Source organism: Lineus longissimus, chromosome 19 (genome assembly GCF_910592395.1).
Source record: "Lineus longissimus chromosome 19, tnLinLong1.2, whole genome shotgun sequence".
Taxonomy (NCBI): Eukaryota; Metazoa; Nemertea; class Pilidiophora; order Heteronemertea; family Lineidae; genus Lineus; species Lineus longissimus.
This window is the reverse complement of record NC_088326.1, coordinates 1,873,414-1,899,917: the sequence shown is the minus strand read 5'-3', so window position 1 is coordinate 1,899,917 and position 26,504 is coordinate 1,873,414. Positions and strand designations below refer to the sequence as shown.

At 41.5% G+C, this 26,504-nt stretch overlaps 3 protein-coding genes across 5 annotated transcripts in view; 2 read left to right on the top strand and 1 right to left on the bottom strand.

The window, feature by feature from the left end:
* Window positions 1–3,962, top strand: part of LOC135503229 (uncharacterized) — a 46,819-nt gene extending 42,857 nt beyond the window's left edge. For both annotated transcript variants that reach the window (XM_064796697.1, XM_064796698.1), the window contains exon 4: window positions 38–3,962. In XM_064796697.1, the coding sequence (XP_064652767.1) occupies window positions 38–172 (135 nt within the window). In that variant the 3' untranslated portion in view covers window positions 173–3,962. The remainder of the gene's footprint in view (window positions 1–37) is intronic.
* Window positions 3,963–6,272: 2,310 nt separating this feature from the next.
* LOC135503063 (uncharacterized) lies at window positions 6,273–17,211 on the bottom strand. Its single transcript, XM_064796350.1, has 13 exons — window positions 17,079–17,211; window positions 13,575–13,678; window positions 13,074–13,318; window positions 12,747–12,869; window positions 10,574–10,816; window positions 10,265–10,387; window positions 9,688–9,942; window positions 9,328–9,461; window positions 9,012–9,137; window positions 8,590–8,719; window positions 8,140–8,274; window positions 7,640–7,765; window positions 6,273–7,292 (listed from the first exon to the last, which is right to left on the bottom strand). The coding sequence occupies exons 3-13, from the start codon at window positions 13,306–13,308 to the stop codon at window positions 7,144–7,146; spliced, it is 1,779 nt and encodes a 592-aa protein (XP_064652420.1). The 5' UTR covers window positions 13,309–13,318; window positions 13,575–13,678; window positions 17,079–17,211; the 3' UTR covers window positions 6,273–7,143.
* A 708-nt stretch (window positions 17,212–17,919) lies between these two features.
* Window positions 17,920–25,666, top strand: LOC135503253 (glutathione hydrolase 1 proenzyme-like). Of its 2 annotated transcripts, XM_064796738.1 has the most exons (16): window positions 17,920–18,052; window positions 18,687–18,828; window positions 18,970–19,078; window positions 19,311–19,586; window positions 19,723–19,776; window positions 20,358–20,425; window positions 20,865–20,938; window positions 21,055–21,257; window positions 21,404–21,491; window positions 21,819–21,949; window positions 22,421–22,509; window positions 22,799–22,948; window positions 23,136–23,256; window positions 23,425–23,551; window positions 23,672–23,782; window positions 24,054–25,666. In XM_064796738.1, the coding sequence occupies exons 1-16, from the start codon at window positions 17,983–17,985 to the stop codon at window positions 24,215–24,217; spliced, it is 1,977 nt and encodes a 658-aa protein (XP_064652808.1). In that variant the 5' UTR covers window positions 17,920–17,982; the 3' UTR covers window positions 24,218–25,666. The 2 variants fall into 2 exon arrangements, with proteins under 2 accessions (XP_064652808.1, XP_064652809.1); XM_064796739.1 differs by lacking the exon at window positions 19,723–19,776.
* Window positions 25,667–26,504: the final 838 nt, after the last annotated feature.

The following is a 26,504-nucleotide window of genomic DNA, read 5'->3' as shown; positions in this document are numbered from 1 at the left end:
GGCGGTAATCTTGACCGTGCTTTCTATCTCTTTCCAGGTCAGTCAAGCAAGTTGTCATCTTAGTCAAGGCCAAAGAATACTACTAAGAAACACGAGCAAAATCCACGAGTGGAGGACAGAAGAGGAGGGTAAAGGTTATATCAAATCGATACAGTGCATGGTGATTAGCTGACATACGGGTAACAATGACACACAGACATTCCTCAATCCGCCGAACATGGCCGATATTGTTTTTAACGAGACCGAGACCGATTCGGCGGCACATATCACAAGCATCAACATTAGAGCTCAGAAGTTTGTGAATGTTGCGCCTAGTTTTCGCGGGAGAATATTTTGCCTCGTCTATTGTCTGACGATAGTGATATTTCTGCTGTAGTCATGTGATCTCTGGTGTTCAACTTCGTCCGAAGAGGAGCTTTATCTATGTTACATGTACATGTAGGCCTACTGATCCTATTAAAGTTCGGGACGAGGTTGAACCTTTTGGTCCAGCAAGTATCGAGCTGTCTGTGAGTAATACCAGTTCAATAATTATCCCAGTTCACAGCAATTACCAATTCTCATTGGTGGCACCTGCGACCAGGATATTTGTGTCCCATGCGAGAGTTATCGCACATTGATGCAACAGAAATCTCTGCTCCCTGCTGTGATGTGTTATTTTTCTGACATAAAACACCCTCTATAGTTTGTTTTAGAATGAAACCCCTTAAATAAAATATCCAGGTTAATATTATTATTGTTACTCAATTGCCTGATTAAAAATCGAGAACATTTTCGGTTCTGCTTTATATCAACTTGAATTATGTCGACATACATGTACAGTCTGTTTTGAGAGTGTATTGCTGTGGTTTGGAGTTCGTATTTTCAAAATTTGATTATAATCAAAGATGATATATAAAGGTCAGCACGTGGTGTAAATACAGACACGTTTTTGTGTAAGAAATTCTCTTCACCATCACAGTATCTAGTTATCGTCAAGGTCACATGATAGTTACCATGGCAACAGGTTGGTTACTTTGGTTTAATGTTGCTTATAATAGTTGCTATGGTAACACAATACTGTTGAATAGGGATTGTTAGAATGATACTGTTCAGAATGGTTATCATGGTAACGGTAAAAAAGTTTTATCAGATGGGTAATATAAAAAATACTCTGGCGATATTGAATTGGTTAAGTCTTATGAGCTTATGATAACAGCAGCCTGTTGAATTGTGTAGTATTTAGCCTCGGTGACCGTCAGCGATCAACGAGTAAGATAAAATAAATACAAAATACGAAAGAAATTTCATAATGTGCCAAAATAATGATGAAAAAGCGACAATGGGACCTCTAATGTTAGTATTTAAGGGCTCTCCGAACAACAATAGTTGTTACCTAGATGGACTATTTCGGATCGGAAAGAATATGGTCTCAAGTCAAGTATAAATGTCTTAAATCAAAAGAATGCTGTCCGGTGTGGCTTTGAGAGTAGTGGTAGAAACTGGTCTACCGTACAGTTGCGTATTACAATGCCAATACAGGCCACCATTTTTGATCCGCTACTCTCCGATTCATGGAGGATAGATCACACAGGTGCTTGAAGATACCAAAATCTTGGTGATTGGTGAGCCCATGCAGAACTAATTGGCATAGGCCTACACAACCTTATTATTCTACACAAATTACCCTTTAATGTCCAATGTGTTATATATTGTGTTTTCTGTACGTTTTGTGGTGAATGGTCGATCACTTAAAGGATCTGCTGATTTTGATATCATCGCACGCCTGTGACACATCTGGACCACATGGTATAATGGAAGTCTGTGTTGGCAGAGAGAATATTCTTCGATCTGCTTTAAATTTCTGCTTGGAGAACTTTGCATTAACCTTAAATGCCCTTAAGCCGGGTGTTGTTTTCCTCACAAGGACATTGGGATTATTATGGTTATTGATTTAGGTGGGGACTTCGCTTTTAAACTCCTGTAAGGCACTGGGTTTTATATGGGCGGTTATTTCCGCATAAATAGAGGTTGTCTCAAATAGACATTTTATGTCGTGTTATGACTCGAATAGACGTTTGGTGGCGCTTTTCAAATAGACATACACTAAAATAGACGTTTGGTGGCGCTCGTATCTCAAATAAACATATTGTCGTGTTTTCTGATTTTTGTGTATAACTCAAATAGACGTTTGGTGGCGCTTTTCAAATAGACATACACTCAAATAGACGTTTGGTGGCGCTTTATTTGAGATACGAGCGCCACCAAACGTCTATTTGAGTGTATGTCTATTTGAGATACGACACAATATGTTTATTTCAGGTACGTCTCCGTTAAAACGAGCGCCACCAAACGTCTATTCGAGTCATAACACGACATAAAATGTTTATTTGAGACAACCTCTATTTATGCGGAAATAACCGCCCATAGTTTTATTTTTATGCAAACATGTTAAAATTGTTACTCGTGGTTGAAGTATTGTATAGATATGTACATAATAATATATCAGCGACATATCAAAATGCTATAAATACCGTGTTGAAATAAAGTGTTGAATTAAAGGGACTATAGTGCTTGGCACAAACACAGTTACCGTAATGACTACTGCATGTCGTAGAAACTATAATTTACATATTTATCTGAAGTTTTAACCGGTGGTCACAAAAATATTTATGGGTAGGTAACCATGGTAACCATGGTTTTATTTTGTGGGATTTTTAAAATGTCAAAAGAAGAGACTTCGTCATCTGTTGAAATAATCTTGGGCGGAGGTCAAGTCACACAAGGTCGTAGGGGGCCAACTCTTTTAAAATGGCTCCTCAGAATATGGATGACTATACAGATCATTCGACCTAGTTATTAAGCACGCGGAAGGCAATCATTGAAAATTAACCCTTTTAGTACCGAAGACAAGTAAGGGGAAACACATATGGTTTGTCTCAATTGGTGTTTGTTCTTGAAAAAACGGGGGATTTAAAGAGGTTACTGGCGTCCGGACCACCACTCTTATTCCAAGTTGATACGGAGTCACTTTGAGTCTATGACATCGAAGACTCACGAGAACTGACTTGAAATGATCTTCCGGCGACATTGCATCATCCTTGGCGGGTCCTTGGGTCAGACACTTTGCAACTGAAATCACTGTCAATGTCCTAGAAGAGCAGGGCTCCTGCCAACAGGGGTATTCGCTAAGGAGTTTTTCCGTTGTACGTTCGGTTTATATAGACTCCCGAGCCCCGGGGGCGAGTTTTTTTTAAAGGTAGATTCGTACCATTGTGTACAATAGACCAAATTTCCGAAGAGAAATTTATTATTAAAATGATTAAGTAAATGAAAAAAAAGCAATAAAAACAAAAAGTGCATAATTTTTTGGGTCCTTCCGAGATTCGAACTCGCAACATTTGTCTATGTGCATCGCTGATCTTGTTTACTGACTAACAACACGTGCGTTTCTGACTTGATGACGTCAGGCGAAGTTACTGAGCTCTGATCAGCTGTCGATGTACATAATGGTACGAACCTACCTGTCCCGGGGCAGTCCATTGCGACATCCTAATTGGATCTCCCTAGGTTGAGGGACGAGGTCAGTCCACTGCGTCCGGAGTGAAGTGCAGTACTAAAAGGGTTCATTTTAAAAGGTTTTGAAAATACTTAATTCTATTCAAGTTTCTGTCTCAAGTCTATCATTCTGTTATGTGAACGGGTTCGGTCCAAGTGGATATTTCGTTGTAAAATTGATACTGTATGGACGTATTTAAAGGAATCATGTCAGGCACCATTTGTAGAAACCTTTGGTTGGTTTAGCACAAAGATTGTCCAGTGTTCAAACGGATCCTTATCATACCTGCAGTGCCACCTTTTAGCTCCACCTGAAACCATGTATTTTTATTTCAAAGTATTCTATCTGCTCTATACTCTGTCCATATTTTCAAACCGCATCATTGTTTATACGTTTTCTGAAGAATAAATTATTGTTTGTAAGAGTGCCGAGTTGTGTTAAGTCATTTTGAAAATATTGATAGAGTTCAGTGTGTCAGAGTGAAATGGATATTACTGTCAAACCGCTCAAGAGCCATCACAACCTTCTACACAGGAGCTTACTTCTGTAATGATATACACGTACTATGAAAGTCGTGATTGGTTCTTTGCCCGAGTGTCTACCATGTTCTGGTGTTCTAGAAGAAAATGAAGTCAACAGAATATTTCTCTTTTATTTGATAAATTTATTGCAACACATCATGTAATCCTCTTGTTAATATAATAGTGTACATTTAAGGCTTGAAAGTTAATCTGGTTTAATGACATGGGTGATAAAAATGATGGACATTAAAGAAGGAGGAACACCACTGCTGCTGGTCATCGCTGAGGTAAAGTTTGGTGTTCCTGCATAGGGGGCGCTGCAGGGATACATCCCAAAGTGAACACATCCAGTTCAGGCCTCCCAAATGAGATGAAACCGAGTTTGGTCCCGAAATCGTAATTTCCCTACAATCAGGACACCTCTTTATTAAGGACAGGAATTCCTTGTCCTAAGGATTTCTGTCCTTAATGGAGAGGGTCTGCTGCATTGTTCGATAAGATTTGAGATTCTGTCATGATGACTGCAGACATTCTACAAAATCTTTTTAAAGTTTCAGCTGAATGGATTGCATTCTGAAGCACCCAGATTGAAATGTAATGTTGGTTGATTTTATGCAAAGTACGTAAAAAATACACAAAACAATAGAAAGAAAAAAAGATGGAGAAAGATTGAGAAGATAGTAAAAAAATATGAAACTATTAAAGTCAATTTCTCAGAATGGAGGGGGGTACATGGTTTACATTGGTCACTGCATGACCTATACATGACTGATTTTAATAAATACTTCCGTAAGATTCTAAGGCACTTTTGAATTTTCACAACAAAGTGAGATTGCACTCCTCTGATCGAGGGCTGACATTATTTATCATACACTGTAAGGCACATTTGCATATGATTGATTGGAATTAACAGACATTTGCATAAAAAGATTGGAATTAACATAATTATGCAAATAGAGTATAATACACACAACATGCCAATGACTATGCTCCTGAGATCGAATATACATGTACGCGTGTACTATCATCACTGCATGATACAAAATGATAAGAAAATTATGATTATCACTTATGCCAATTCATCCTAATTCAAAGATTGTTGCTAAGCACAGTACAAGCAAAATCCAGAATTTCACGAAAGCTGATGAACACCTTCAGCGCCGAACCACGTAGATCCACGTGGCCCAAATCCCCTCCCCTTTGAGCTGGTTATCGGAATCTCATCGACTTCCTGAAAGAACTACACCGTTGCCATCTTCAGGGCAAGGTAGGAACTGAAAACGCCATCTTCAGGGCAAAGTAGGAACTGAAAAGACTTCAGTTCCTACCTTACCCTGAAGATGGCGTAGTTCCTTCATGGTCATTTAGAGACAAGACCACAATTGATTTTTTAAGCCTTTTAGCAGTTAAATTGTCAATGTTTGACCGCGACGCATCAAAGAACGCGTGGTGTTGTGAATCTGAAATTTAGATTATGTTATTCCGGACAGTCGGGCAAGTAAATGGTGAAAAATAAAATGGTGATTGACCACGGAAATTTTTTTTTAATCGACAAATTAGACAGACTTTGATATTTCCACTCTTTTCAGCCAACTGGCAGAAAAAACTCAAAACACGCCCCCTATTACCCAATTAGCAAAATTCGAAATTAATTTTTTCATCAAATAATTTCTTTATATCTGTAGACTTGCCACAACAAATATTTTTTCAATACCTCTCCAAATATGTACTTGAGAGTAAAAAACATGCACTCGTCTAATAGATAGGCCTGGACCCTCCAACCTATGAATATTCATTAGTGGTCTTGTCTCTTTAAAAATCTGAACTACACCATCGCCATCTTCAGGGCACGGTATGGTCTTTTCAGTTCCTACCTTGCCCTGAAGATGGCGATGGCGTAGTTCTTTCATGAAGTCCATGAGACTCCGATAACCAGCTCAAAGAGGGGGATTTGGGCCACGTACATCCACGTGGTTCGGCGCTGAAGGTGTTAAAGGAGCAGGTGACTTTCCACTTGAATATATTCGTCATTTTCCTGTTTCATGATTAAAAAATTGAATTTAAAAGAGGTGCAAACATTTGGCATTGACAAAAAAGCAGTGACAAAAAAGTGCATTGAAAGACAATTGTACATTTCGTTGGAATTTACACATCTTGGATTAGCATTTGAATCATTCAACATTTTCTGCAAAGATGAATAGTAACAAAATCAATAAAAGAAGAAAATTTGTTGTTGCTTATAAGTTCTAAAGTGGTGATTAAAAGTTGCAATTCAGCCGTTTGGCAAGAGTAATTTCTAGTTTTAATACAATCGTGATGTCATTGGACGGCTAACACGCGACGAGGGACGGCAAAACGTTAGTGCTATCCGTGACGTAACATCATTTTCCATGGTCCCGTGTTCGCAGACCAATACAGTAGTACAACCATGTACATTGCACTTAGAAAAAGAGCTTCTCCTCGATATCCAACATTCTCCAGAAAAAAAAGCAAAATAACTAACACTAGTCGCATTTTAAATCTGACTAAAAACTACCCCCACCTATTCTTAACACGTTTCCAATAAAAAATATCTTTGTTTACAACAGGAATATGCTTCTGAATTGACGCACACAATCTAAAACTCGCACAATACAATGTGACACTTGAATTTAAGTTGTAAAGCCGAGTCCTGTACCACTATTTCATGTTGCCAAACCATTTGTTTCCCACACTAAACCTCTTTTTACTCATCATACGCAGAGCCGAGATTTTCAAAAATCAACACCCTATGAGTTCTACGATTGAGATAAGTTCTTTGACCTTGACATCAAGTTTGACAGAGAGGTTTCTCAACGTTAACTTGACCTGGACCTTAACCAACCGAGAGAGGTTGGGCAACGTTTACTATGACCTTGACCCTAACCAACCAAGAGAGGTTGCACAACATTAACTTTGACCTTGACCTTGACCATAACCCACCAAGAGAGGTTGCGCAACATTACATTGACCTTGACCAAATGATACAGTGATTGCGCAAGATTTACTTTGACTTTGACCTTGGCCAATAAATCTCATTCACAGCCTGGACTGATTCATTGTCGTTCAACTGCTATCGTCTGGACCTGTCGCAATTAATTTATCGATGACGGTCTCTGCTAGTTCCTGAACTGCTGGTGATGGGGCTTTTTCCTTGAGTTGTGTGAACCGCCTAGGTAGCTGACTCCGCTGAATAGTCTTGAGGAATGCTTGATCTGAAGGAATGAATAAGATACTTCAGCTCCTAATATCATTATTGCGGATATTACTAAATGCTAAGAGGGGCCTACTTCTTTTTTAGTATGTAGAGCCTATGAAAATCTGCAAATTGGGAAATTAGAGTAGTACTCGCCTTTCCGAATAACAAAATTTATCCACATTCTTATCCATAAAATTGAAATTTGGACTCCCGAAATTTAGAAAGCAGATTTGTGTCTATTGGTATGCTGATGCCAAACAGCAGAGCAACTGCTCGACTGTTGGTTGAAAACAGTCAACTCTCCCTGCACAGCAAGATTTACAAATAATCCTAAGCACGACAAGATTGCGTGATATATCTTACCGTCTAGTAAATGCACCAAGGTCCACAGAGCTATGTGAACGAAACTGCTGTCATCACTGTGGAGGAAGTCTGTCATGTATGACAAGATGCCGGCTGAGTTGGCTTGGATGAGGTCAGAGGGGATGGCTGAAATTAGAGGTTTTGATCATGTGTACTTGGAAACTGCCTGACAACAGAGATCTACAGGTACACTTTTGGGTCCGTTAGGACCATTGGGTGCAAGAAAAATTAGATCAACGTTGCCACCCAGTGTCAAGAAAGACACAAAATACTTAATCTAACTAAAATGTTAGAGAACAAATCGATGTGTAATCAATGCTTCTATGAGATAGGCATTTCATAATTTAGCTTTGGTCTAGTTTCGGACCACAAACTATTTTTTTCTTGGTATTTTTTTCATTTGACAGTGAGTTTCAAGACCAGAAAGGCTGAGGAAAAGATTAATTGGATAGCCTATAATAGACAGGAAGACGGGGAACAGACAAATAATCCTGACCTACCTATGACAGCTATTTGCCCAAGTGTCCCTGCACAGTTGTACCGTAATTCCGAATTGGATGACCTATTGGCAAGGTCGATGAGTTTTGATATGACCTTGCCATTTTCGTACTCCAACATCATATGTTTGACCTCCTCTGCAAGGCAAAGACATGGGATGTGAATGCGTAACGATTTAAGGACTGAGGGCGACATCTGTGGCCAAGTTGGAACTGTCAAGGTTGGGCAGTGGGTAAGACAATAACGGTTCAAAGATGGCATTGGTGTTGGCTGGGACATGTGTCAAACAGCACCAGGCACACTCCCTGACCGCACCGGATAGGACAAGAAACCGAGACTGAAGGAGACCTGGCGGCGTACTGTACAGGAGAGATGAAGCAGCTTGGTCTGACCTTCGGGAAAACCTACAGACAGGCTGCCTACTGTCATGAACTTTGGAGAAAAACTCCTACCTTCATCAGCTAAAATGGCAAGCGCGGCAGTGGTTTCTATGATAACTGAGAGCTGCGCACCAGAGTGTCGTGTCTGTGTTCGCAGGACTAGGATGCATAATGTCTCGATGTTTCCAGTATTCACAATGACCTGAAAATATGAAGACGAACATGTTGGTCTTGTAATGGCATGATCTTGACCATAACACCTTACCAGAAGAGACTGGCCAAAACGTCAAAACGATTTTATTGAGCAATATGGGTATACATCAGTTGTAAATTGTTCGAAGACAGACCTTGGTCGATGAAAAGCATCGAACAAAAGCAACCTTGGATCTTTTTGCTATGATTATGTAATTGCTGAACATAATGAGACTTCTCGGTGGTGCTACTCTTCACAAACACACTTGATGAAGTTTTTTTATAATTTCCACTTCACTTACCCTGGCATGGTCTCCAGCAGACAGGTTTCGTATCGTTCCTGCGGCGTGTTTCTTGGCTTCGGGATTCCCTGATGACATCAGGATCATTTGCAACTCCGGTAAAAACGATTCACAGATAATGGCAACCTGAAATGCCAAAGATGGTAAAAATTTCAAAGTTGAGGGGCGGCCAAATCAAACAGAAGCTGTTGTGGGTTCACTGGTGAAGACACTGGCCAACACAGGCAGTATCACTACCGGACCCTCCTACCACTACACCGCTAAGCTCTCAAAACTTCAAGGGTTCAAACAAACATTTCAGGACAGAAACACCTACCTCGTTTGCTTTATGAACTGATAAATTTCGCACACACGCCGCAACTGCTGCTAGGGTTTCCCCAGAGCTCCCTACCAAGACTTTCTTCAGCGCCGGTAAACCGTCATATCTGACTATGATGAGTTGGTTGTCCGCTGAAAGAGCAACAATATGTTTTTATCAAGCTTGGCCTACATATGAGATTCACCCCTCGTTTTGCAAGACAACCAATAGCTGCAGTTACACTCCTTACACCAAAAGACCTGTAGCGAGTTTGAAACAAAAACTCAACCAAAACTCACCACGACAAAGAGAAAATAATGATTTCCATTGAATGGCGTTATCAGTTTAGTCAAATATTTAAGAAAGCAAAAAACTTACTGTCACATGCAAGGTTTCTCAGCGCCAAACACGCCTGACATCGCACCTTCTCCACTGGTGATTGCGCAAGCGTTATCAGCTGCCGAACAACATCGCAATGGCCGACAGCGACCATCATCGTCCGATGTCGCTCGCTCATACCGAGGTTGCTAAGGGCCGCTGTGCTGTAGTACTGGACGTCTACGTCTTTGGAGGTTTGGACCTCGACAAGGATGGGGATGGCACCGTATGTGACTAGTTCATCGCGATTCGCGTCTGAAGGAAAAGGGACGTGAGAGCGATTTTAAGGATATCATACGTCACTGTCGCATATTTCCATAGAGAGACTGGAGCAGGGAAAACCTTGAACGCTTCTGAAGCTGAGGCCCTGGTAAACATGGTTCTCACAAAACAGAAGATGACAGCCAACTCATGTCAATTTTAAGGTCAATTTCCGGCCCAAATCTCACCAACGAAGTAGTCCCACAAACCTCCCAGCACTTGGCAGGGAAAGGCCACGAACAATTCAGGATGTTGTTTCAATATTATCGGCAGCAATCTCTCAAGCAGCTCCCTCTATGGCAAAATTCATACTTACTGAGATGGGTCAGATTAAGAACAGCACCAACGGCATTACGTTGAACACGGAGGTCAGGTGATCGGCACAGATTGAGAAGAGGTTTCGACGCGCCAGCTTCGATGATGTCGACTTTGTTTTCATCTGGGAGGATGATGCAAAAAGTTGGAAACAGTTGATCATGGGAGCTGGTAATATGACTTGAAAAATCACGTCTGGTATAGCTATAGCAATGCACGTTATATTGGGGTTGTGGTCTTAACCACTTAGAAGAACGTCCCACAGCTAGCAAAATACTGAAAATGCAAGATTTTGAAGAGCGCCACCTACCTTCGGTTGCTAGAGTCGTAATGCATCCGCACACATTGCATTGCACTTCATAGTTCTTGGACGACAAAAGATTCACGAGTAGCAGGATGGATCCGCTCTCAACAATCACGGCCCGGTTTTGCTCCGAACCTTCCAAGGCGAAGTTGCTAACGGCCAGAGACGCGGCACGTAGAACCTCAGTGTCTCGACATTGTAGGAGGACATTGAGAGGTTCCATTATGACTAGAGTTAATGGTACCATCACTGAAAGATAGAGAAATAGGTTAGACGCAGAGACAATGGATTCGTTAAATCTAAGAAATTGATTTCCAATTGGCTGAATCAGTGAAAGGGCCATCTCAGAGTGGCCCAGTGGAAACATCAGTGCCTATCACCTCTGACGCCCAAGGTTGATTCCTGGTCAGTCCCGGTACACTCCTGTGATAGAGAGGGTGACTCTCTTCGACACCATAGGGTCTCCGGTTTCCTTCTACTTTACATTACATTTGCCCAATATTGTCTAGAGATAGTCCTTGCATGTAAACGTCAATATGTTTCAAAATCCTAATAATGTTTGGAATTGAGGAGGGGGAGGGCTTGTCAGGATTGTCCAATTGGTTGAACATGTATCAACAAATCATATAAAAACTGTTTAATGAATAAAACAGCTACATCTGCACAAATAAATACTCGTAGCAGAGTAATAATAATAACAATAATGAGTCTTTTATACAGCGCAATTCCGTGACACTATAGTTCTCGCTCAAAGCGCTTTGGGATATCATATTATTACCCCGGTCTCCACAGAAATCAATCAGGGGTTTCAAGGAGCAACCAGAAGGTGCTCACTTGAACTCGACCAGCAGGGGAACTAAGCAGTGACTCGGCCAGGAGTCGAACCCACGACCTCCTGATCATGAGGCTGACTCTCTTCCACTGCGCTACCGCTGCCCCCGTATAACTCCAGTTACACGTACAAATAATCACGATACGTATAACAACATCCACTTACTTCCACCATACCATGGAAAGATAAGTTGTTTATACTGGAAATCCTAAAGCAGGGTTTGGATTAGGTAGTATCATGTAATCCACCAGTCCAAAGAAGTTGGAGAAGGATATGGGTGACAGACATTCACCTTGGGGTTAGACAGAATAGCCCAGCAGGAGGAATAGCATGACTCTGGGTCAGACGATAGCCCATCTAGAGCAGACATGACTTCATGCACCATGACCATGGCTTTACACTAACACAACTTTGAATTCATGCATGCTTGACCAAACATTTCGATAGCAGGACGATCGAACACCATGACCCTAGAGATGTAGGGGATTCATGAAAAGACAATGTAGTGACCGAAACCGGCGGGACCCGATTACTAATACAGAAGGGTCATCATTTCTGATCCAAAACCGAAGAACAGTGGGTGTTTTTCCAACCTTAACTACATGTACATTGTAATAAGGTAAACTTCCAGGTTCAAAATTACGGAACAACCCCTTCTGAGACTGGAAGAAAAACTCAAGGGAAGACAGTTGGTTGCCCACAGGAAGAAGTTGATGGTAGATACTGAATTGCATTTCATTCAAGAGTACACTGAATGAGTACCTAACCAACACCAAACTGATTTTTTGTATAACTGAGGAATTTTGGATGACACATATTTACAAGAAATTGTCATCAGAAATGCCTATAAGGTTAACTATGAGACAGAAATGACCAAAAAACTGCCGACACTTGCTAATCTTATGAACAAGATATACCACTACGAACCGAGAAACCTTTCTACGCCATCTCTAATTCCATCTCTAATACTGACCTGAAACTGTCCAAAAACTGCCAACATCGGCCATCATTCAAGAACAATGTATACAACTGAGATAATAGAAACCTTTCTACCGTACTCTAATTCCATCCCTAATATCGGCCCCAAACCACTCCGCCTGCCTCAACATCTAGATAGCAGTTTCCCAAAACCACACTAACATCCGGGTGCCACCTCGAATAAGATTCCTACTGTACCTCCGTTGTCGTCAAATACGCTATCAGACCCTGAACTACTACCATCATAGCCACCAGGAGTCGTCACTTCCTCGGACCCCGCACGGTGGCAAACCCAGGGCGCGTCATACAGCGTATACACCCACTTAACTCTGCTCAACGATCGCTTAGCAACAGCTGTAATGGTCTTACTTCTTTCGGAGATTTCGGCAAAACATAACGCAGCCGACCTTTGGAGCTCGACGTTATCTGAGTAGGTCAGGATACATAGGGCGCGGAGACGTTCGTCGTCAATGGTTGGGTTGTCAGAGGCTTCTGTAAAAGATGAAATAATCATTGTACCACTTTGATCAAGTGTCAGACGTCAATCATTTCATTACTGAAGTCAAAGCACTGTTTTCCATGTACTTTACACAGTGCCTCGTTTTTGAAGCAGCAGACTTGATTTTTTGATAGAACTAAAATTAACACCATACTCTTTGGTTTCTACACTAAAATCGACAACCTTTTCGAACTTACTCGAGTCTAAGTATTTCAGCAAGCTATTGACAGCCTCCCTTTCAGTATCCGACAACGCCGTCTCATATTCCTGACCATTCATTCGTCCATTTGGCGGCGGGACACAGCCGCACGTGACGACGCACAGACAGTAACCTAGCAACCGACGCAGGAAACGGATGACATCGTCGAGGTAGTTCTCCTTCTTGTGTTGTGGCTTGGCCGTTCCGTAGACCCCAGAGATACTACTCTCCATGTTGGAAGATCTAAAATATCAAGGATTTGGTAAAATCTTCACAAGCTCTTTACAGTCCTTCAAATGAGAGGTAAAATTGAGGTTCCTTGTATGTGGTGTCCATGCCTGGTAAAGCAAAAGACCCCACTAAGTGAGAAACATGACTACTCCATGGAGAATAACACCACAGAGTGCAGAGCAAACACAGTTTCTAGTTTTTTCAGTGGCAGTCACTCACGGTTTGCCAGAGGTGATTTTCATTCAAAATCTCTAGCTTGTAATCTCACCTTATGAAAACTTGAGAAATGTTTTAAATCATGTACCGAAATGTAAACATCAATGGAGAGTAGCGTCCTAGTTCAGTGGGTGACCTGCATCACAGTAGCGCCATCTGCAAAGAATCAGAAACATTATCACCCAGTACTCACATACTCACCCAGTACTCACATAATCATTCACTCACCCACTCCTGCAACTTCACAGTTTCATGTCAGCTGTGCCAAAACATCAGTCCGGAAATTTTCTTCTGAGTTTAGAATTTTTGAGATGTACGCGAGGCCGTCCGTTTTCAGTAACAAAGTCAGCTGTCCTAGAGAATTATGTCACAGAGCCCCTTCTTTCTCAGGGCAATATTCCCTCTATTCATTATGAGGGAGCAGATATGATGGGTCGGAACGAAGAAGCCCACCAGAGAGCTGATAGAGTTCGGGCAAAGCAAGTGGTGTTTCTACTGCTGTCGTTTCTCACCGAACAGCTCAAATGCGTAAAAATAATTCATCTCTTTCTTCTGAATCAGAATTGAACAAAACATGCCAGCATAATTATTTCAACATGAACTTTCACCCGCCAGATGTTACCAGTTTTATAAGAGTTTCATAAGTAGAGGCATGCAGAATCAATCATAAAACACATTACATTACAATCAATGTCGATCTATGCTAGCATCTGTGGAGGCCTACATGCTAGGCATGATATACTGGGGCATGCACAAGTCACAATTTTATCATCAACTTCAACAGCTGGGCATGTATAAGTACACATAAGCTAATTTTGCCTCGACAACGCATGTTTTCATACTGTAGGTATGAATGAATAAAAAACACCTGATACTTTATATTTCAGTTTTGGATGACCTGAAATGGTTTAGCCAAAACCTTTTCACAATACACATATCGACAGTGATGTAACACACGTATTTCTTACAAGTCATGCATCAAATCTCCTTCCTATTCGCTACCACTTGTATGTCAACAGACTAAAGACATGACAAACTTTTTCATAATCATACTCATGTTTTTGGAAACTGATATCAGGAAGTTACTGACCCTGTTTTTTAACATGGAGCTTCGAATTCCATTTCAGGAAACAATATTTCTTTCCAGAAAATAATATCAGCATGCCTGGCCTCTCATATAAAGCAAATAATGATATCCAGGTTCTGTTAGAACTCACTATAAGGTGTGGCAAATTGCTGTCAATTATTATGAGTCTGTTTTCACTTATGCAATCCACACTTTTGTACAATGCACAAGGAAGACATGTTGTGAAATAAATGGGATCTGAATTCCAAGCCACAGAGATGACCAACTGTGTAAAGAATTCTGAACAATAACCAATGACTTTTAATTCCACTGATAACAGAACAATCATGATATTAATTGCAAATTTACACAGGCTGAGCAGACTGGGCTTTTGACCCCCACTGACCACTTGGTCAACATTGACAGATTATCTATCCTGCATACAACTGGCACTAATCAATCCTTAATTGCTTTGTAAATGTAATCAATTTTCAAACACTAATTTGATAATCAGCAACAAAATATACCCTTGGCCTATGATACCATAATTTGATGTCCTGGTGTCGTTTTTGATTCCACACTAATGTGGTGTTGCAAATTGTGACCCGCTCTACCAAAACTAGGCGCTTGTCGCATCTGAACTCGACAGGTTGATACGGACTTGTTGTTCATTTCCCTATTGTGGACCTTTTGTGAAATCTATTACAAACTGATTTGGTCACATTTCACAAAAGGTCTACAATAGGGAAATGAACAACAAGTCCGTATCAACCTGTCAAGTTCAGATGCGACAAACGCCTAGTTTTGGTGGAGCGGGTCACAATTGTTGGCAATGGCACTTAATATGTGCATTCTCTTTTTGATTTCATGCAATCCACAGAGATCTCATCAAAGAAATGAAAGAAAAATTCATTCATTTAGATTTAGAAGACCTCCATCCAAAATGCCCTACCTGCCCCTGCACATGCCAAGATTAGGAACTCAAATATTACTCTGTTGATTTTTCTTTTCTCGAATGTCGAACATAAAAACCATGTATTCATGCCGTGAAACAAATCAGAATGCAATAAAAATCAATTTTCTGGATGCACCAGGCTGTCACTCAGCCAAGCCTAGGCCTACAAGGCTTGAGTATAGGTTGTACTTGGGATTCAACTGCACAGATTGACAGCTGCGTTTACGCCTTGAATCTACAAAAGTAGCACATGTTGTGTTGTCTATATCAACAACCCACCATTTGTACAATGGAATCAATTGGCTCATGCATACATGAGCAAAATGTGAGGGATAGTACTTGCATCTAATCATAATGCGAAACCAAGCAAAGAGGGCCTCAAATTTGTTTCAAAAGAGCTCACAGCAGTTTTCTGTGTAAAGGGCACTTTTGCCAGTTTTGAGAAAAAGGGCACACTACTTGGCTAGGATGATGCAGCCATCTTAATTTCAGAACAAGAATGTATCCTGATGTAATAGCCCTTCCCCCCCCCCCCCCCGTGACATTTGTTCATCCTGGCAACTTCTTTACCTATCTGCATCACCTGACCTACATTTGTAACATGCCATTGTGCTCTGATATAACCTGATGGAATATAACCCATATCACCATCCCTAAAAGTAATCAATATAGTTTGCATGAACCAAAACACTACATCTCTCGCCATCTGCCACACACATACTGGTATTGTCCAGATCAAATAACTCTCATTCATGACACTAATCATTTTATGATGGTATCAGTCCTTGAGACTAGGGGTGTAAACATGTGAATAGACAGTCACATAAAGTCTCATTTTGCTTCCATTGACTTTTATACGTACTCTAGTTTCACCAACCTAAGACCACTTCTGAATATTTGATATAATACATTTCGTAGTTCAAATTAAATCCCATCAACATGTTCACTTACAAAAATGAATTTTCCTGCACGGGCCTGTGAATTTCTAGATTGATTTAAGGACAGCAGCTTGGTCTGTAATTAGTGATTGCACACAACGAGCTGTTGATTGGGCCTACTACTAGTTTGTGCTTAACGTAGTGATAATAACGTTTCATTTCCCATGTAACAATGAGCTCTAGTCCGCTTATCACCATGAGCCAGATGGTCCCATAGTTTTCATGTCCAGACAATCACTTATTCACTGACAATGGTATGATGACCAAGACTAACTCACAGTGACTGGGGTGGCTTGTATTTTCACTTCTATAACTGAAGTATTTGCCTCTTATCCTTTTACGAAGTGCTGTATTATACATCATAGGCCTATATCATCCATTGCCATCTCAGGCATCTAGTCATTGTCGATGCAGACAATGCCTCTACTTCTAGACCAAGACCAAGACATACACATGTATTATACAAACATGTATGTACATTCATGTACATGATGTACATGATTTCCACTTAAGACTATACGAGATCAAAACAAAACACATTTTCAGGGCATCAGTGCAAAGTTCATTTTGGAGAAAACAACTTTAAATTGTGCTCACCAGTTGTGGTCACTCAACAGCTATTCGATGTTGCCTTATTTACTGCAATGCACACATCATCATTGAACAAGTAGGAGCCTTTTGTTCACCGAAATCCTTTGTTTTTCTTAGCAATCTGTCCGGAAGCACTTGCGCGACACCTTTCGAATTTCTGATAGACTGAGGTCCACGCGCCACCAGGCGCAGTATGCGCCAATGCCATCTGATGGGACAAGTTGGTACCAATCTAAGAGAGGAGGGGGCGTCTCATAGGCCATGACTTGGGAGCAGTGAATGTCAATCAAAAGTGTCCACCTTTCACGTTTGATTGTCACATCGTCCCAGAGATGGGAGCAACTGCAGAATAGCCGGGACACTCTGTGCTAAATGATAGGAATGTGTACATAATGTACAGAGGGACAGAGTGTACATAATGTACAGAGCTACTACTGCCCCGGCTATTCTGCAGTTAGGCCCATTAGGTACACATTCCTATCATTTAGCACAGAGTGTCCCGGCTATTCTGCAGTTGCTCCAAAACTCATCTAGGAGCTGTCTGAACCTTTAATGTGGCAGCACCGCCACCAGTGGGACCTACTTGCAGGCCCCTACTGTAAACTCACCCAGGAGCTATTCAAGCCTTCACCTCTTGATCTTAATACCATTAGACCCCGCGTGGTGGCGCTGATGCAGCCACTGCCGGGGGCCTAAATTAGGGGTAGGGCTAGATCCCTTGGGCTGGATCCAAAGATACTCCGCCCCCTTTGTTGACATCGGCTATTTTAAGAAAAGCACCATTGACGACGCTTGGAGAATGTGATGGACAAATTCTAATCGTCGCCGCTAGGGGCAGGCAAGTGCTTCCGGGAAAATTTGCAGCAGCTGTTTTATTTTTGAGGCCACAAAATTCGATTTTTCATTCGAAATGGATATGATCTCGCAAAAAAATGGCATTGTTGCTGCTGGGGGTGATGTTATGGAGCATCCACCATCAGGTAATTATAAATCAAGGGCAAAGACTGAAGGAAAGTGGCATCTGGAAAAGTACAACTTTTACAGAAAAAGCGAAGAAATCATGAACAGAAATGTCAAAAAATAGCTACTTTTTTCCTCCAAAAACCATAACAAATGAATAACACGATCAACATGAATGAAGCCAGAAAGAGAGGGTGGACTTTTAAAAAGGTGGAATTTGGTTATATAGTTTCAGTTTGGTCATTGCGAGATAGTTTGTTGCCTGGCTTTGTAAGTTTGTGCGCAGGCCATAAAATGATAAAAATGAAAGGATGATCATGGCATGATCAATGGTGCAGCCGGGGGAATAGCCTACCCTACAGTAGTGGTACACGGACCTTCCGGCTACATCCCATAGCTGTAGACAGAAGGTGTAGCATAGCATGCCAAATGACTTAGTGAGATCGCCATATCGTGCATAATATCACCACTTCATCAACTTGAAATTGAATTCCTTAAGAAATGTGGCAATATCAATATGTCGTATGGCAGTGAGGTTCAGAAACAATCATTTGAAAGATCACAACATCCAACACTGCATTCCTTGTAACGGAGTGCAAAGCCAAAAAACAATACAAGAGAGTGAAATTATTAGGAGAAATCCTTACCTTGCAGGAGACAAGTATGGCCTGATTGACAACGAGCTTGGGACAGCAGCTCATGAGACTGTCAATGATGCTTCACCGAGTCCAACCAGTGCCAAGGAGACGCTGCCGCTGGCAAGGGACCAGAGGGGGGAAGAAGAAGGAACCAACAAGTGAGAATCACCTCAAGGCCTACATGCCCACACCATTCGTTGAAAATTGAATTTGAAAACTTCCAGTGGTGTAAAGACATACTGAATATAAATTTCAACATTCTTCTTTGCTAATTTTGAATGGTTTCTTTGAAATTGCAGATGTTACAAGAAGGGTGATGGCCTAAAGATGATCGTCGGATCCAGCTTGGCTTTTGCCGTGGTCGTAACAACTGCTCTCATCATGCAGATATATCTCGGACCTCCCCAGGTAATAGTTAGTTCTGAGCTTGTTCGATGTTTAAAGGACTTGTGTGATAACAAATTTTGACTTGAGTAGAACCAAACTCTTGACTTTATACCATTCAAACTTGAAGTCGTTCAAAAAAAGGTGAAAATTGCAAGTAAGTCTTACATTTGGACCATAGAATTTTGAATTAGGCAAGAGTAATCACCCACCTAATCTATACGACAGGTAAAAAAGTACTTTCTTTCCCACATAGGTGGAGCCACATGGTGCAGTCTCATCAGAATCCAAACTCTGTTCCGTTATCGGGACCGATGCCCTGAAGGCTGGAGGCTCAGCGGTGGATGCGGCCATCGCCACCATGTTCTGCGTTGGAGTCGTGAGTTCTCATCACTCCGGCATAGGTGGCGGCCATTTCATGGTCGTCCATGATCACAAGACATCAGTGACTAATGTGATTGATGCGCGGGAGACAGCGCCAATGCACGCCAACAAGAGCATGTTTGTGACAAACCCGGCATCGGCGTACAAGGTAAGATAAATGATTGTCAAATTGTTTGCCAAGCGCTGAATAATTCACAGCAAATTCGTCATTCATCAAGATGAGGAATCTAAACTGAGTGGGGTCTCATTTTTTACTGAAAGTCTTTTCACTGATTTTATTCCAGATAACTCCTCACCACCCAAGCAAGATCAAATATGGATGGGTTGATCCTGTTGCGGTATAAAATATTGTCTAAATTTATAGCAAGCACTCCCGGCTTTTTTTATGTTATAAATATCAAGCACTCCAAGTCAATTTTTTTCATGTCATGACACGTTTTTAGAATTATCCTCGTGTATTATATCTGTAAACCACCAAATTTGACAGTTAATGTTAGAAATGTAAGTGAACAGTTCTTACCAAAGTCTGTTTTTGTAGATTTTTTTACCTCTATACATTCTCAGTATGTTTATATAAAAGCTGGTAGTGTGTGTTGTACTCATGTGCTTGTATCTACCATTCGGTTTTTTGCAGGTTTCAACGTTGTTAAGTGGTTGATACTCTCTCATGATAATCATTTTCCACCAAATGGAAATCATTTTCCATCAAATGGGAGTTATAGAGGTCAATTCCGTCAAATGAAACTCATTTTCAGCCAAATTGAAATCATCTTCTGCCAATTGGTCTTCCTTTGAGCTTTGTCACAATTCTCTCTTTTCTACGGGTGTTTATCTAGAGAAAATTCAGTTTACTTCAACTTGATATTCCCATCAACAGATAATGACTTTCAGGCTAAAGAAAAGTTATTTTGTTTTATAGGGAGGAAATGCAGTTGCTGTGCCCGGTGAACTGCGCGGCATGAAAATGGCTCATGACAAGTATGGAAGGTGGGTCACACTGAATTGAATTAAAATTGAGATTCTAGCCTTGAACCTGGGGTTGAAAATGTCGTGTAATGATTTAACTGAAACTAAAGCATTTTGAACCTTGACCAATGATGTTATTGCTGACAAATTACTGCTGTTATAGAAAACAGCACAATATGTAATTTCCTAAAGGTATGGGCATAAGACGAGTGGCTTTACATGCCCTGTGCCAGCCTACACGTGGCATGGATGCCAATGCCGTCAACAAATGTCCTACTTGTCTTACACCCAATCACTGCCAGGAGACGGAGACAGATTGGCAATTGCTGACCCAACAAATTGAGGACCAGGCCCAAGATTGCGTTAGGTGGAGGGACCTTGTCACCGCCTGCTGGCCTGCACAGTCGACTGATGATGATGACTTTGCCTTGTCATTCATTTACAACTGTTAATCTTCCAGCCTTTCGTGGCGTGACCTCGTTATGCCTGCTGTAAAAGTGGCCCGGGGAGGATTCAAAGTCAACAAAGGCCTTGGTAAGTCGATGATCGTTGCCAGTCCAAACGTCCACATGTCAAAACGTCCTTTGGTTTCCTGTCAATTGAACCTGACCTATTGACCTTAACCTTAACCTTGACCTGTACCCTTCCAGCCCACGTCTTAGACCACCACATGAAACTAACGGATTTCGAAGACAGCCCAGAACTCGCGAAGATTTTCATACGGAACGGCAAGTTCCTCCAAGAGGGCGACATCATCAAGAGACCCAAACTTGGAGACACGCTTGAGCGCATCGCAAATGAGGGGATCGAACCATTTTATTCGGGAACTATCGCTGATGATATCATCAAGAAAGTAAGTTACATTTTAACCATCCGTCCTGCAATTGCCACTGTGATGATTCTTCATTGAGACTGTTTGGAGAAGTGACGGTCCTGCTGGAAGCCATATCTCATTCCCAAGTTGTCCCTTTGAATTAGGAACTTATCATTTTCTTACAGATTCAGAAGACCAATGGCCGTATGACCAAAGATGATCTGAAGGGCTACAAAGCAATTCTAAAACCACCTGTTAAGAGTATATTCAACGGTAAGACCTCCATATGCCTCACTTTTCAGTTTTGTCAAAGTTCTACCACATGTTTGAGTGAACAGTGGAACCTCCCTTAGCGGACACCTCTCTATTAAGGACAATCTCTCCATTAAGGACAATAGTTTTAGTCCCAAAGCGGTTGTGTCTATTCAATTTGACCTCTCTAATCAGGACACCTCTCAAATAAGGACAACAATTGTCAGTCCTGAGGGTGTCCTTAATAGAGAGGTTCTATTGTACCTTGAAACTTTCCCCCAAGATTTCTGACATCGGCACAATTCGAAAAAACATATTTTTTGTGTGATTATATTTTTTAAATTTTAGATTACACCATCTACACTGTGCCAGCTCCATCAAGCGGTCCAGCTCTTCTGCTCATTCTCAATATCATGAAGGGCTACAACCTGACAATGGAATCAATGTCAGAGGCGACGACTTATGGAAGACTCATTGAGGTAAGAGAGGACTTAGATTACACCATCTAAACCGTGCTGCCTGCATCAAAGGGAACTGGAACCGCCAAGCCAGTTCGTATGACCTCGTTTTCATTTCCCGCGTATCGGGTGATCAGAACGAGGCATGAATGAAACATGGCGCCTAGCTGTCAATCATTCAGTGACGTCACTACTATGGAATTTACTACGAAAATTCATGAATGAAAGATCGTATGACTCACGTGATTCTGACATGATTCTCAATAATAACAAATTGAACTGCGCATGCTCGGGCACTGGGGGCGGAGCTACAAATCTGAACTCGAATAGGAAGTTGGAAGTTTGACTTTCTCGGGCGGTGAAAGTCGAAAAGTTGAATAAATCGCTCGGCGGTTCCAGTTCCCTTTAAGCAACTTAACCCAGCTCTTCTGCTCACATACAACTCAGCTGTTGACACTGCAGACTGGATTTTGATTCTTCTCCTTTTTGCAGGCTCTTAAATTTGGCTATGGAGAGAGATTAACCCTTGCTGACCCGGCAATGAATGATCAGATTGAAAACATCACTCAGGATATGATAAGGTACGGTGTTATGGGATTTGAATCTCCAGATTACAAGTCTCTATAACAATCAAAAGACATACAGCAGTTGTGATAACAGGATGCTCCATATTCTCTTTGGCCATATTTCTCAGCTGTGACTACTGCCAGGGGCATAGGAAAGATTATGATGTATAGCACTGCCTTCAGGGGGTTTGTTTGTATCTTGTCAAAGGCCTACACCCTTCATTCAGAAAAAGAGAAGACTTTGTTGACCATTTCAGTCCATGAGATTTCTTGGTCTTCACTCTTTCAATAACTTTTATTACAGCGACGCAAGGGCAGATGCAATCCGCCTAAAAATCGACGACACTAAGACATTCCAACAGAGTTACTACTCACAGTTCAACTCCAAGCCAAGCGGCGGGACGTCACATATTTCGGTGGTTGATACGAATGAGATGTTCGTCAGTGTAACCAGGTGAGTAGTCGAGACCATCCCATAATTTCTTACAACGAGCGCTACTCAGCCCAGCGAGGGGCTTTGTTTTCAGAGAAAAGAGTATTGGGCTAGGCCTGAAGTCTTATAACTGTGGGGTAACGGCGAAATAAGGTACCGGTAAATGTGTCTAAACCTTGTTGTATTTCCTTCTACGCATCTATTTCAGTTCCATAAACTACTGGTTTGGTTCCAAACTCATGACAGAAGGAGGAATTATTCTCAACAACGAAATGGCCGACTTCTCCATTCCTGGGCAGACGTCAAAGTTTGGCATGCCTCCAAGTCCGGTAGGTTTTCAAAACAACGAGTTCAGATCGTGTTTTTCTTGACGAGCTCATAGCCCAGTGGATAACAGTATGATACCCATTACCATTAAAAGAGCGAATGAAGGAGAATTTTTACCAGACCAGTTACTTTACATTTTCATTAAGCTGTTTTGTTCTCTCTTGCTCCAGGCCAACGAGATTGCTCCCGGGAAGCGCCCTCTGTCCTCCATGGTGCCAACCTTAGTCATGCATACAGAGCATAAATGTGGGCCTCGCATTGCGGTTGGTGCAACGAATGGAACAAAAATAATATCAGGTCAGTGAAGAGTCGGGCACGGATCCCCAATTGGGGTGTTGTAGGACCAATCAGGTAATTTTGCCTGTCACACCAAAAGATTCAACTGTGTCAGTTACACTATTCTTAAATTTATTTCAGGAGTGGTTGAGGTCCTGTTGAACTACCTGGTTGGGCAAGACTCGTTATCGGAATCTATAGACAGGCCTCGGATACACAATCAGCTCTTCCCCGACGTAACAGAGTACGAGAGTAAGTGGTGACGTATAATATAGCTAAAAGATTCACATTTTAAAGTTTCGTTAGGTATGACCCATTCTCGAAGCGGAAATGAAAAGATGAGCCTAAATGACACCAGGAGATAATGGAAGAAACTGGTGTACTCCGATTTCACAAAAGGCAGACAATAGTGAATGGTACAACCAGTCCGTCTTAACCTGCCAGGCTCAGAGCAACAGAGCCTGGTTTTGCTGTGACAGGCCACAGAATTCTTGCTTATTGATCTGTATTTACTGTTTTTCAGAGGGCTTCCCTCAGACTGCTGTAACATTCCTCAAGGGCATGGGAAACACGGTCCAGCTAGCACCAGAAGCAATCAACATCGTCTCGGCCATAGCCAAGGTGAATGATACGATAAAGGCCCATGTGGACTATCGTAGCGGCGGTGGGAACTATTCGCAATATTAGACACAGTCAGCTGATAGATAGCGCTACTTATTCTCTTTGAACAAACATGAACTAACATTAACTTGATAAAAAAGGCGTAGGAGAGGTCATTTTGCCTGAGGAAGGGACATATTACAAAGATGAAAGGGACTTTGGTAGTCAATTTCAATAATCTTTTTTGCACTGGGGAATTTCGTGGCCAGATTTAAAGATTTTTCCAACAGGTGGGTCTTTCACACTCCCAAACCCCTCCTGGCCTACGCATGTATTAGTTGGCAAATCTAGTTATCGAACAATGCTTTTTTCAGCAGAAGTGTTCCAAATTCTCGGTTATTCCTGCTTATGTTAGCTCATATGATATCGTGCAATGGTAGAAGTTAGTAGATTTTCTCTGTCCCCTTCGTGCCAAGGTGAATCTCATAAAAGAGACATAAGCATTAGTGTATCACTACATGTGGCGGCGCCTGGTTTCAAATATGTACACTATCCTCATGATCACTAAAATGCTAAGTTGTCCCTTTTAACCCCGTAACAATGGGACAGAGCTGAGTGAATCGAAGCATAGTGTTGCCTGTTTCATCAATCATGGTTGTTGTTGACAAAATTTAATCTCTGTTTATGTTGTTGACTTCTCAATATTTTATGGTCTTTGATGAAATAGCTGTTACCATGTAGTAGTTCACCTGACTATATAATGTATATGATAGATAATTTCGGGCTGTAGACTGGGCGATTGCAAGTCCTTTTCAAATGTCACTCCATTCACACTTGAGAACCAACACAACCATTTCCAATGGCATTCCTCAGTAGGAACTGCTGAACCAATTGCTAGCACTTATGCATCGTCTAGTTCTCTGGGTGTGCAGAATTCGTTTTTGTTCCCAGACTGTGATATTTTTGGTTTGCAGAGCACATCTTAATCCAAATATGGATGAGACTTTCCTGATATTGTATACCTTGACCATCAGATCACATTCCAACATCCTCCCTCAACAGGCCTTTGTTGCATTCCCTTAAATACACTGAATCAAACCTCTGCTGACATTTGCCCGATTTGGTGAGAGAACTTGGCTGTTACAGCAAGTGTGCATCACCCCACTGTCACCCATTTCCGCAGGGCTATGTGCAAGTCTATTTCAGAAACGGTCCCAAGCCCAGTTGTGGGAGGATGCTTTTCATTTGGATGTGCAAGACCATTCCGTTGCTAGCAAAAAATTCCAACACATTCTTATTTCTTGTTGTATCTCCACACATTCTAATAATTATGATTTATCATTTCTATTATTCCATAAATTTTATTACAAATATTTAAATATTGTATACTCTGTTAAACTTTAAGTGTAAATAGCTCGTTATTTATTTTTTGTCGCAGCAAATACTATGGTGATATTATATCATGTATGGTATTAAATTGTATGCTAGTATATTAGTTTATATTCTATGGGTCACAATAAAGGTTGTTTATTGGAATTTCTTCTGCATCCCATCTTTATTTGAACAAATCGTGCACATCTCTTGCCATTTTAGTTGAAAAGGATAAAAGGATCAACAAGTGACCTGAAACTCCATGGGGTCTTCGAATGAGGGAGTGAGACCAAGAGGAGTTGACAGGGTCCAAGCCAATTCACTCTGTTGCAGACCTGGGCTCACTTCATCGTGGTGCAAATTGCTTCACAATTCAGAAGTCTTTGCGTCATTACCCTAAGACACCTATACATGTATGCCGGTCTGTCTAAGCATGGTGAAAACTGTGATCTTGGTCTTTGTCCCCATAGTGAGGCGGACATTTCTTTCAAGCTCGCCAACTCACAGTTATCTTATTCCGGCCTCAGGTTGTGACACATCAGCTATTCAAGAGCCAAATGATGAAGCACAAAAAGACTTCCATCATGTTGGCATAACTGATGATGTCATACAATGTGATGTCCAAGACAGAGGTCATTGTGCAGCACTGCATCAAGAGCATCAACCCGTGCAACAGAGGTAAGTTTGATGTGCTAGAGATCTTTGGATGTCCGCCAATGCAAATGGCAGCCTCAATCAGGCTTTCCGGCGGCCCTATAATTCCTACAAATCCCTATTTTTAAGATGGAAAAGCCCCAGATATCCGCCTGTAATAGCCTCACAGGGCACCAGAAAGCCTGCTCAATGGACAAGTGCAGGTTTTTGGGCAGGAATGGCGAGCCAAACATAAATGGACTCGGTAGCCATATGCTACCTGAAATCAACTCGCGTTGTCATAGATACTGTGACAGTCAACAGAGCAGTTCCAATCTCCTTACTGATTGATACTCCTTGGGGACTCTTC

Bases quoted from the DNA above. Each gene is read 5' to 3' on its own strand.
- LOC135503063 (XM_064796350.1), bottom strand. From the start codon at position 13,308: ATGGAGAGTAGTATCTCTGGGGTCTACGGAACGGCCAAGCCACAACAC. The intron at 8,720-9,011 runs GTAAGTGAAGTG...TCATATTTTCAG, and splicing joins CTGCTGGAGACCATGCCAGG to GTCATTGTGAATACTGGAAA. The intron at 7,766-8,139 runs GTAGGTCAGGAT...CTCTAATTTCAG, and splicing joins TGGGCAAATAGCTGTCATAG to CCATCCCCTCTGACCTCATC.
- LOC135503253 (XM_064796738.1), top strand. From the start codon at position 17,983: ATGGATATGATCTCGCAAAAAAATGGCATTGTTGCTGCTGGGGGTGAT. The intron at 19,587-19,722 runs GTAAGATAAATG...ATTTTATTCCAG, and splicing joins ACCCGGCATCGGCGTACAAG to ATAACTCCTCACCACCCAAG. The intron at 20,939-21,054 runs GTAAGTCGATGA...GTACCCTTCCAG, and splicing joins CAAAGTCAACAAAGGCCTTG to CCCACGTCTTAGACCACCAC.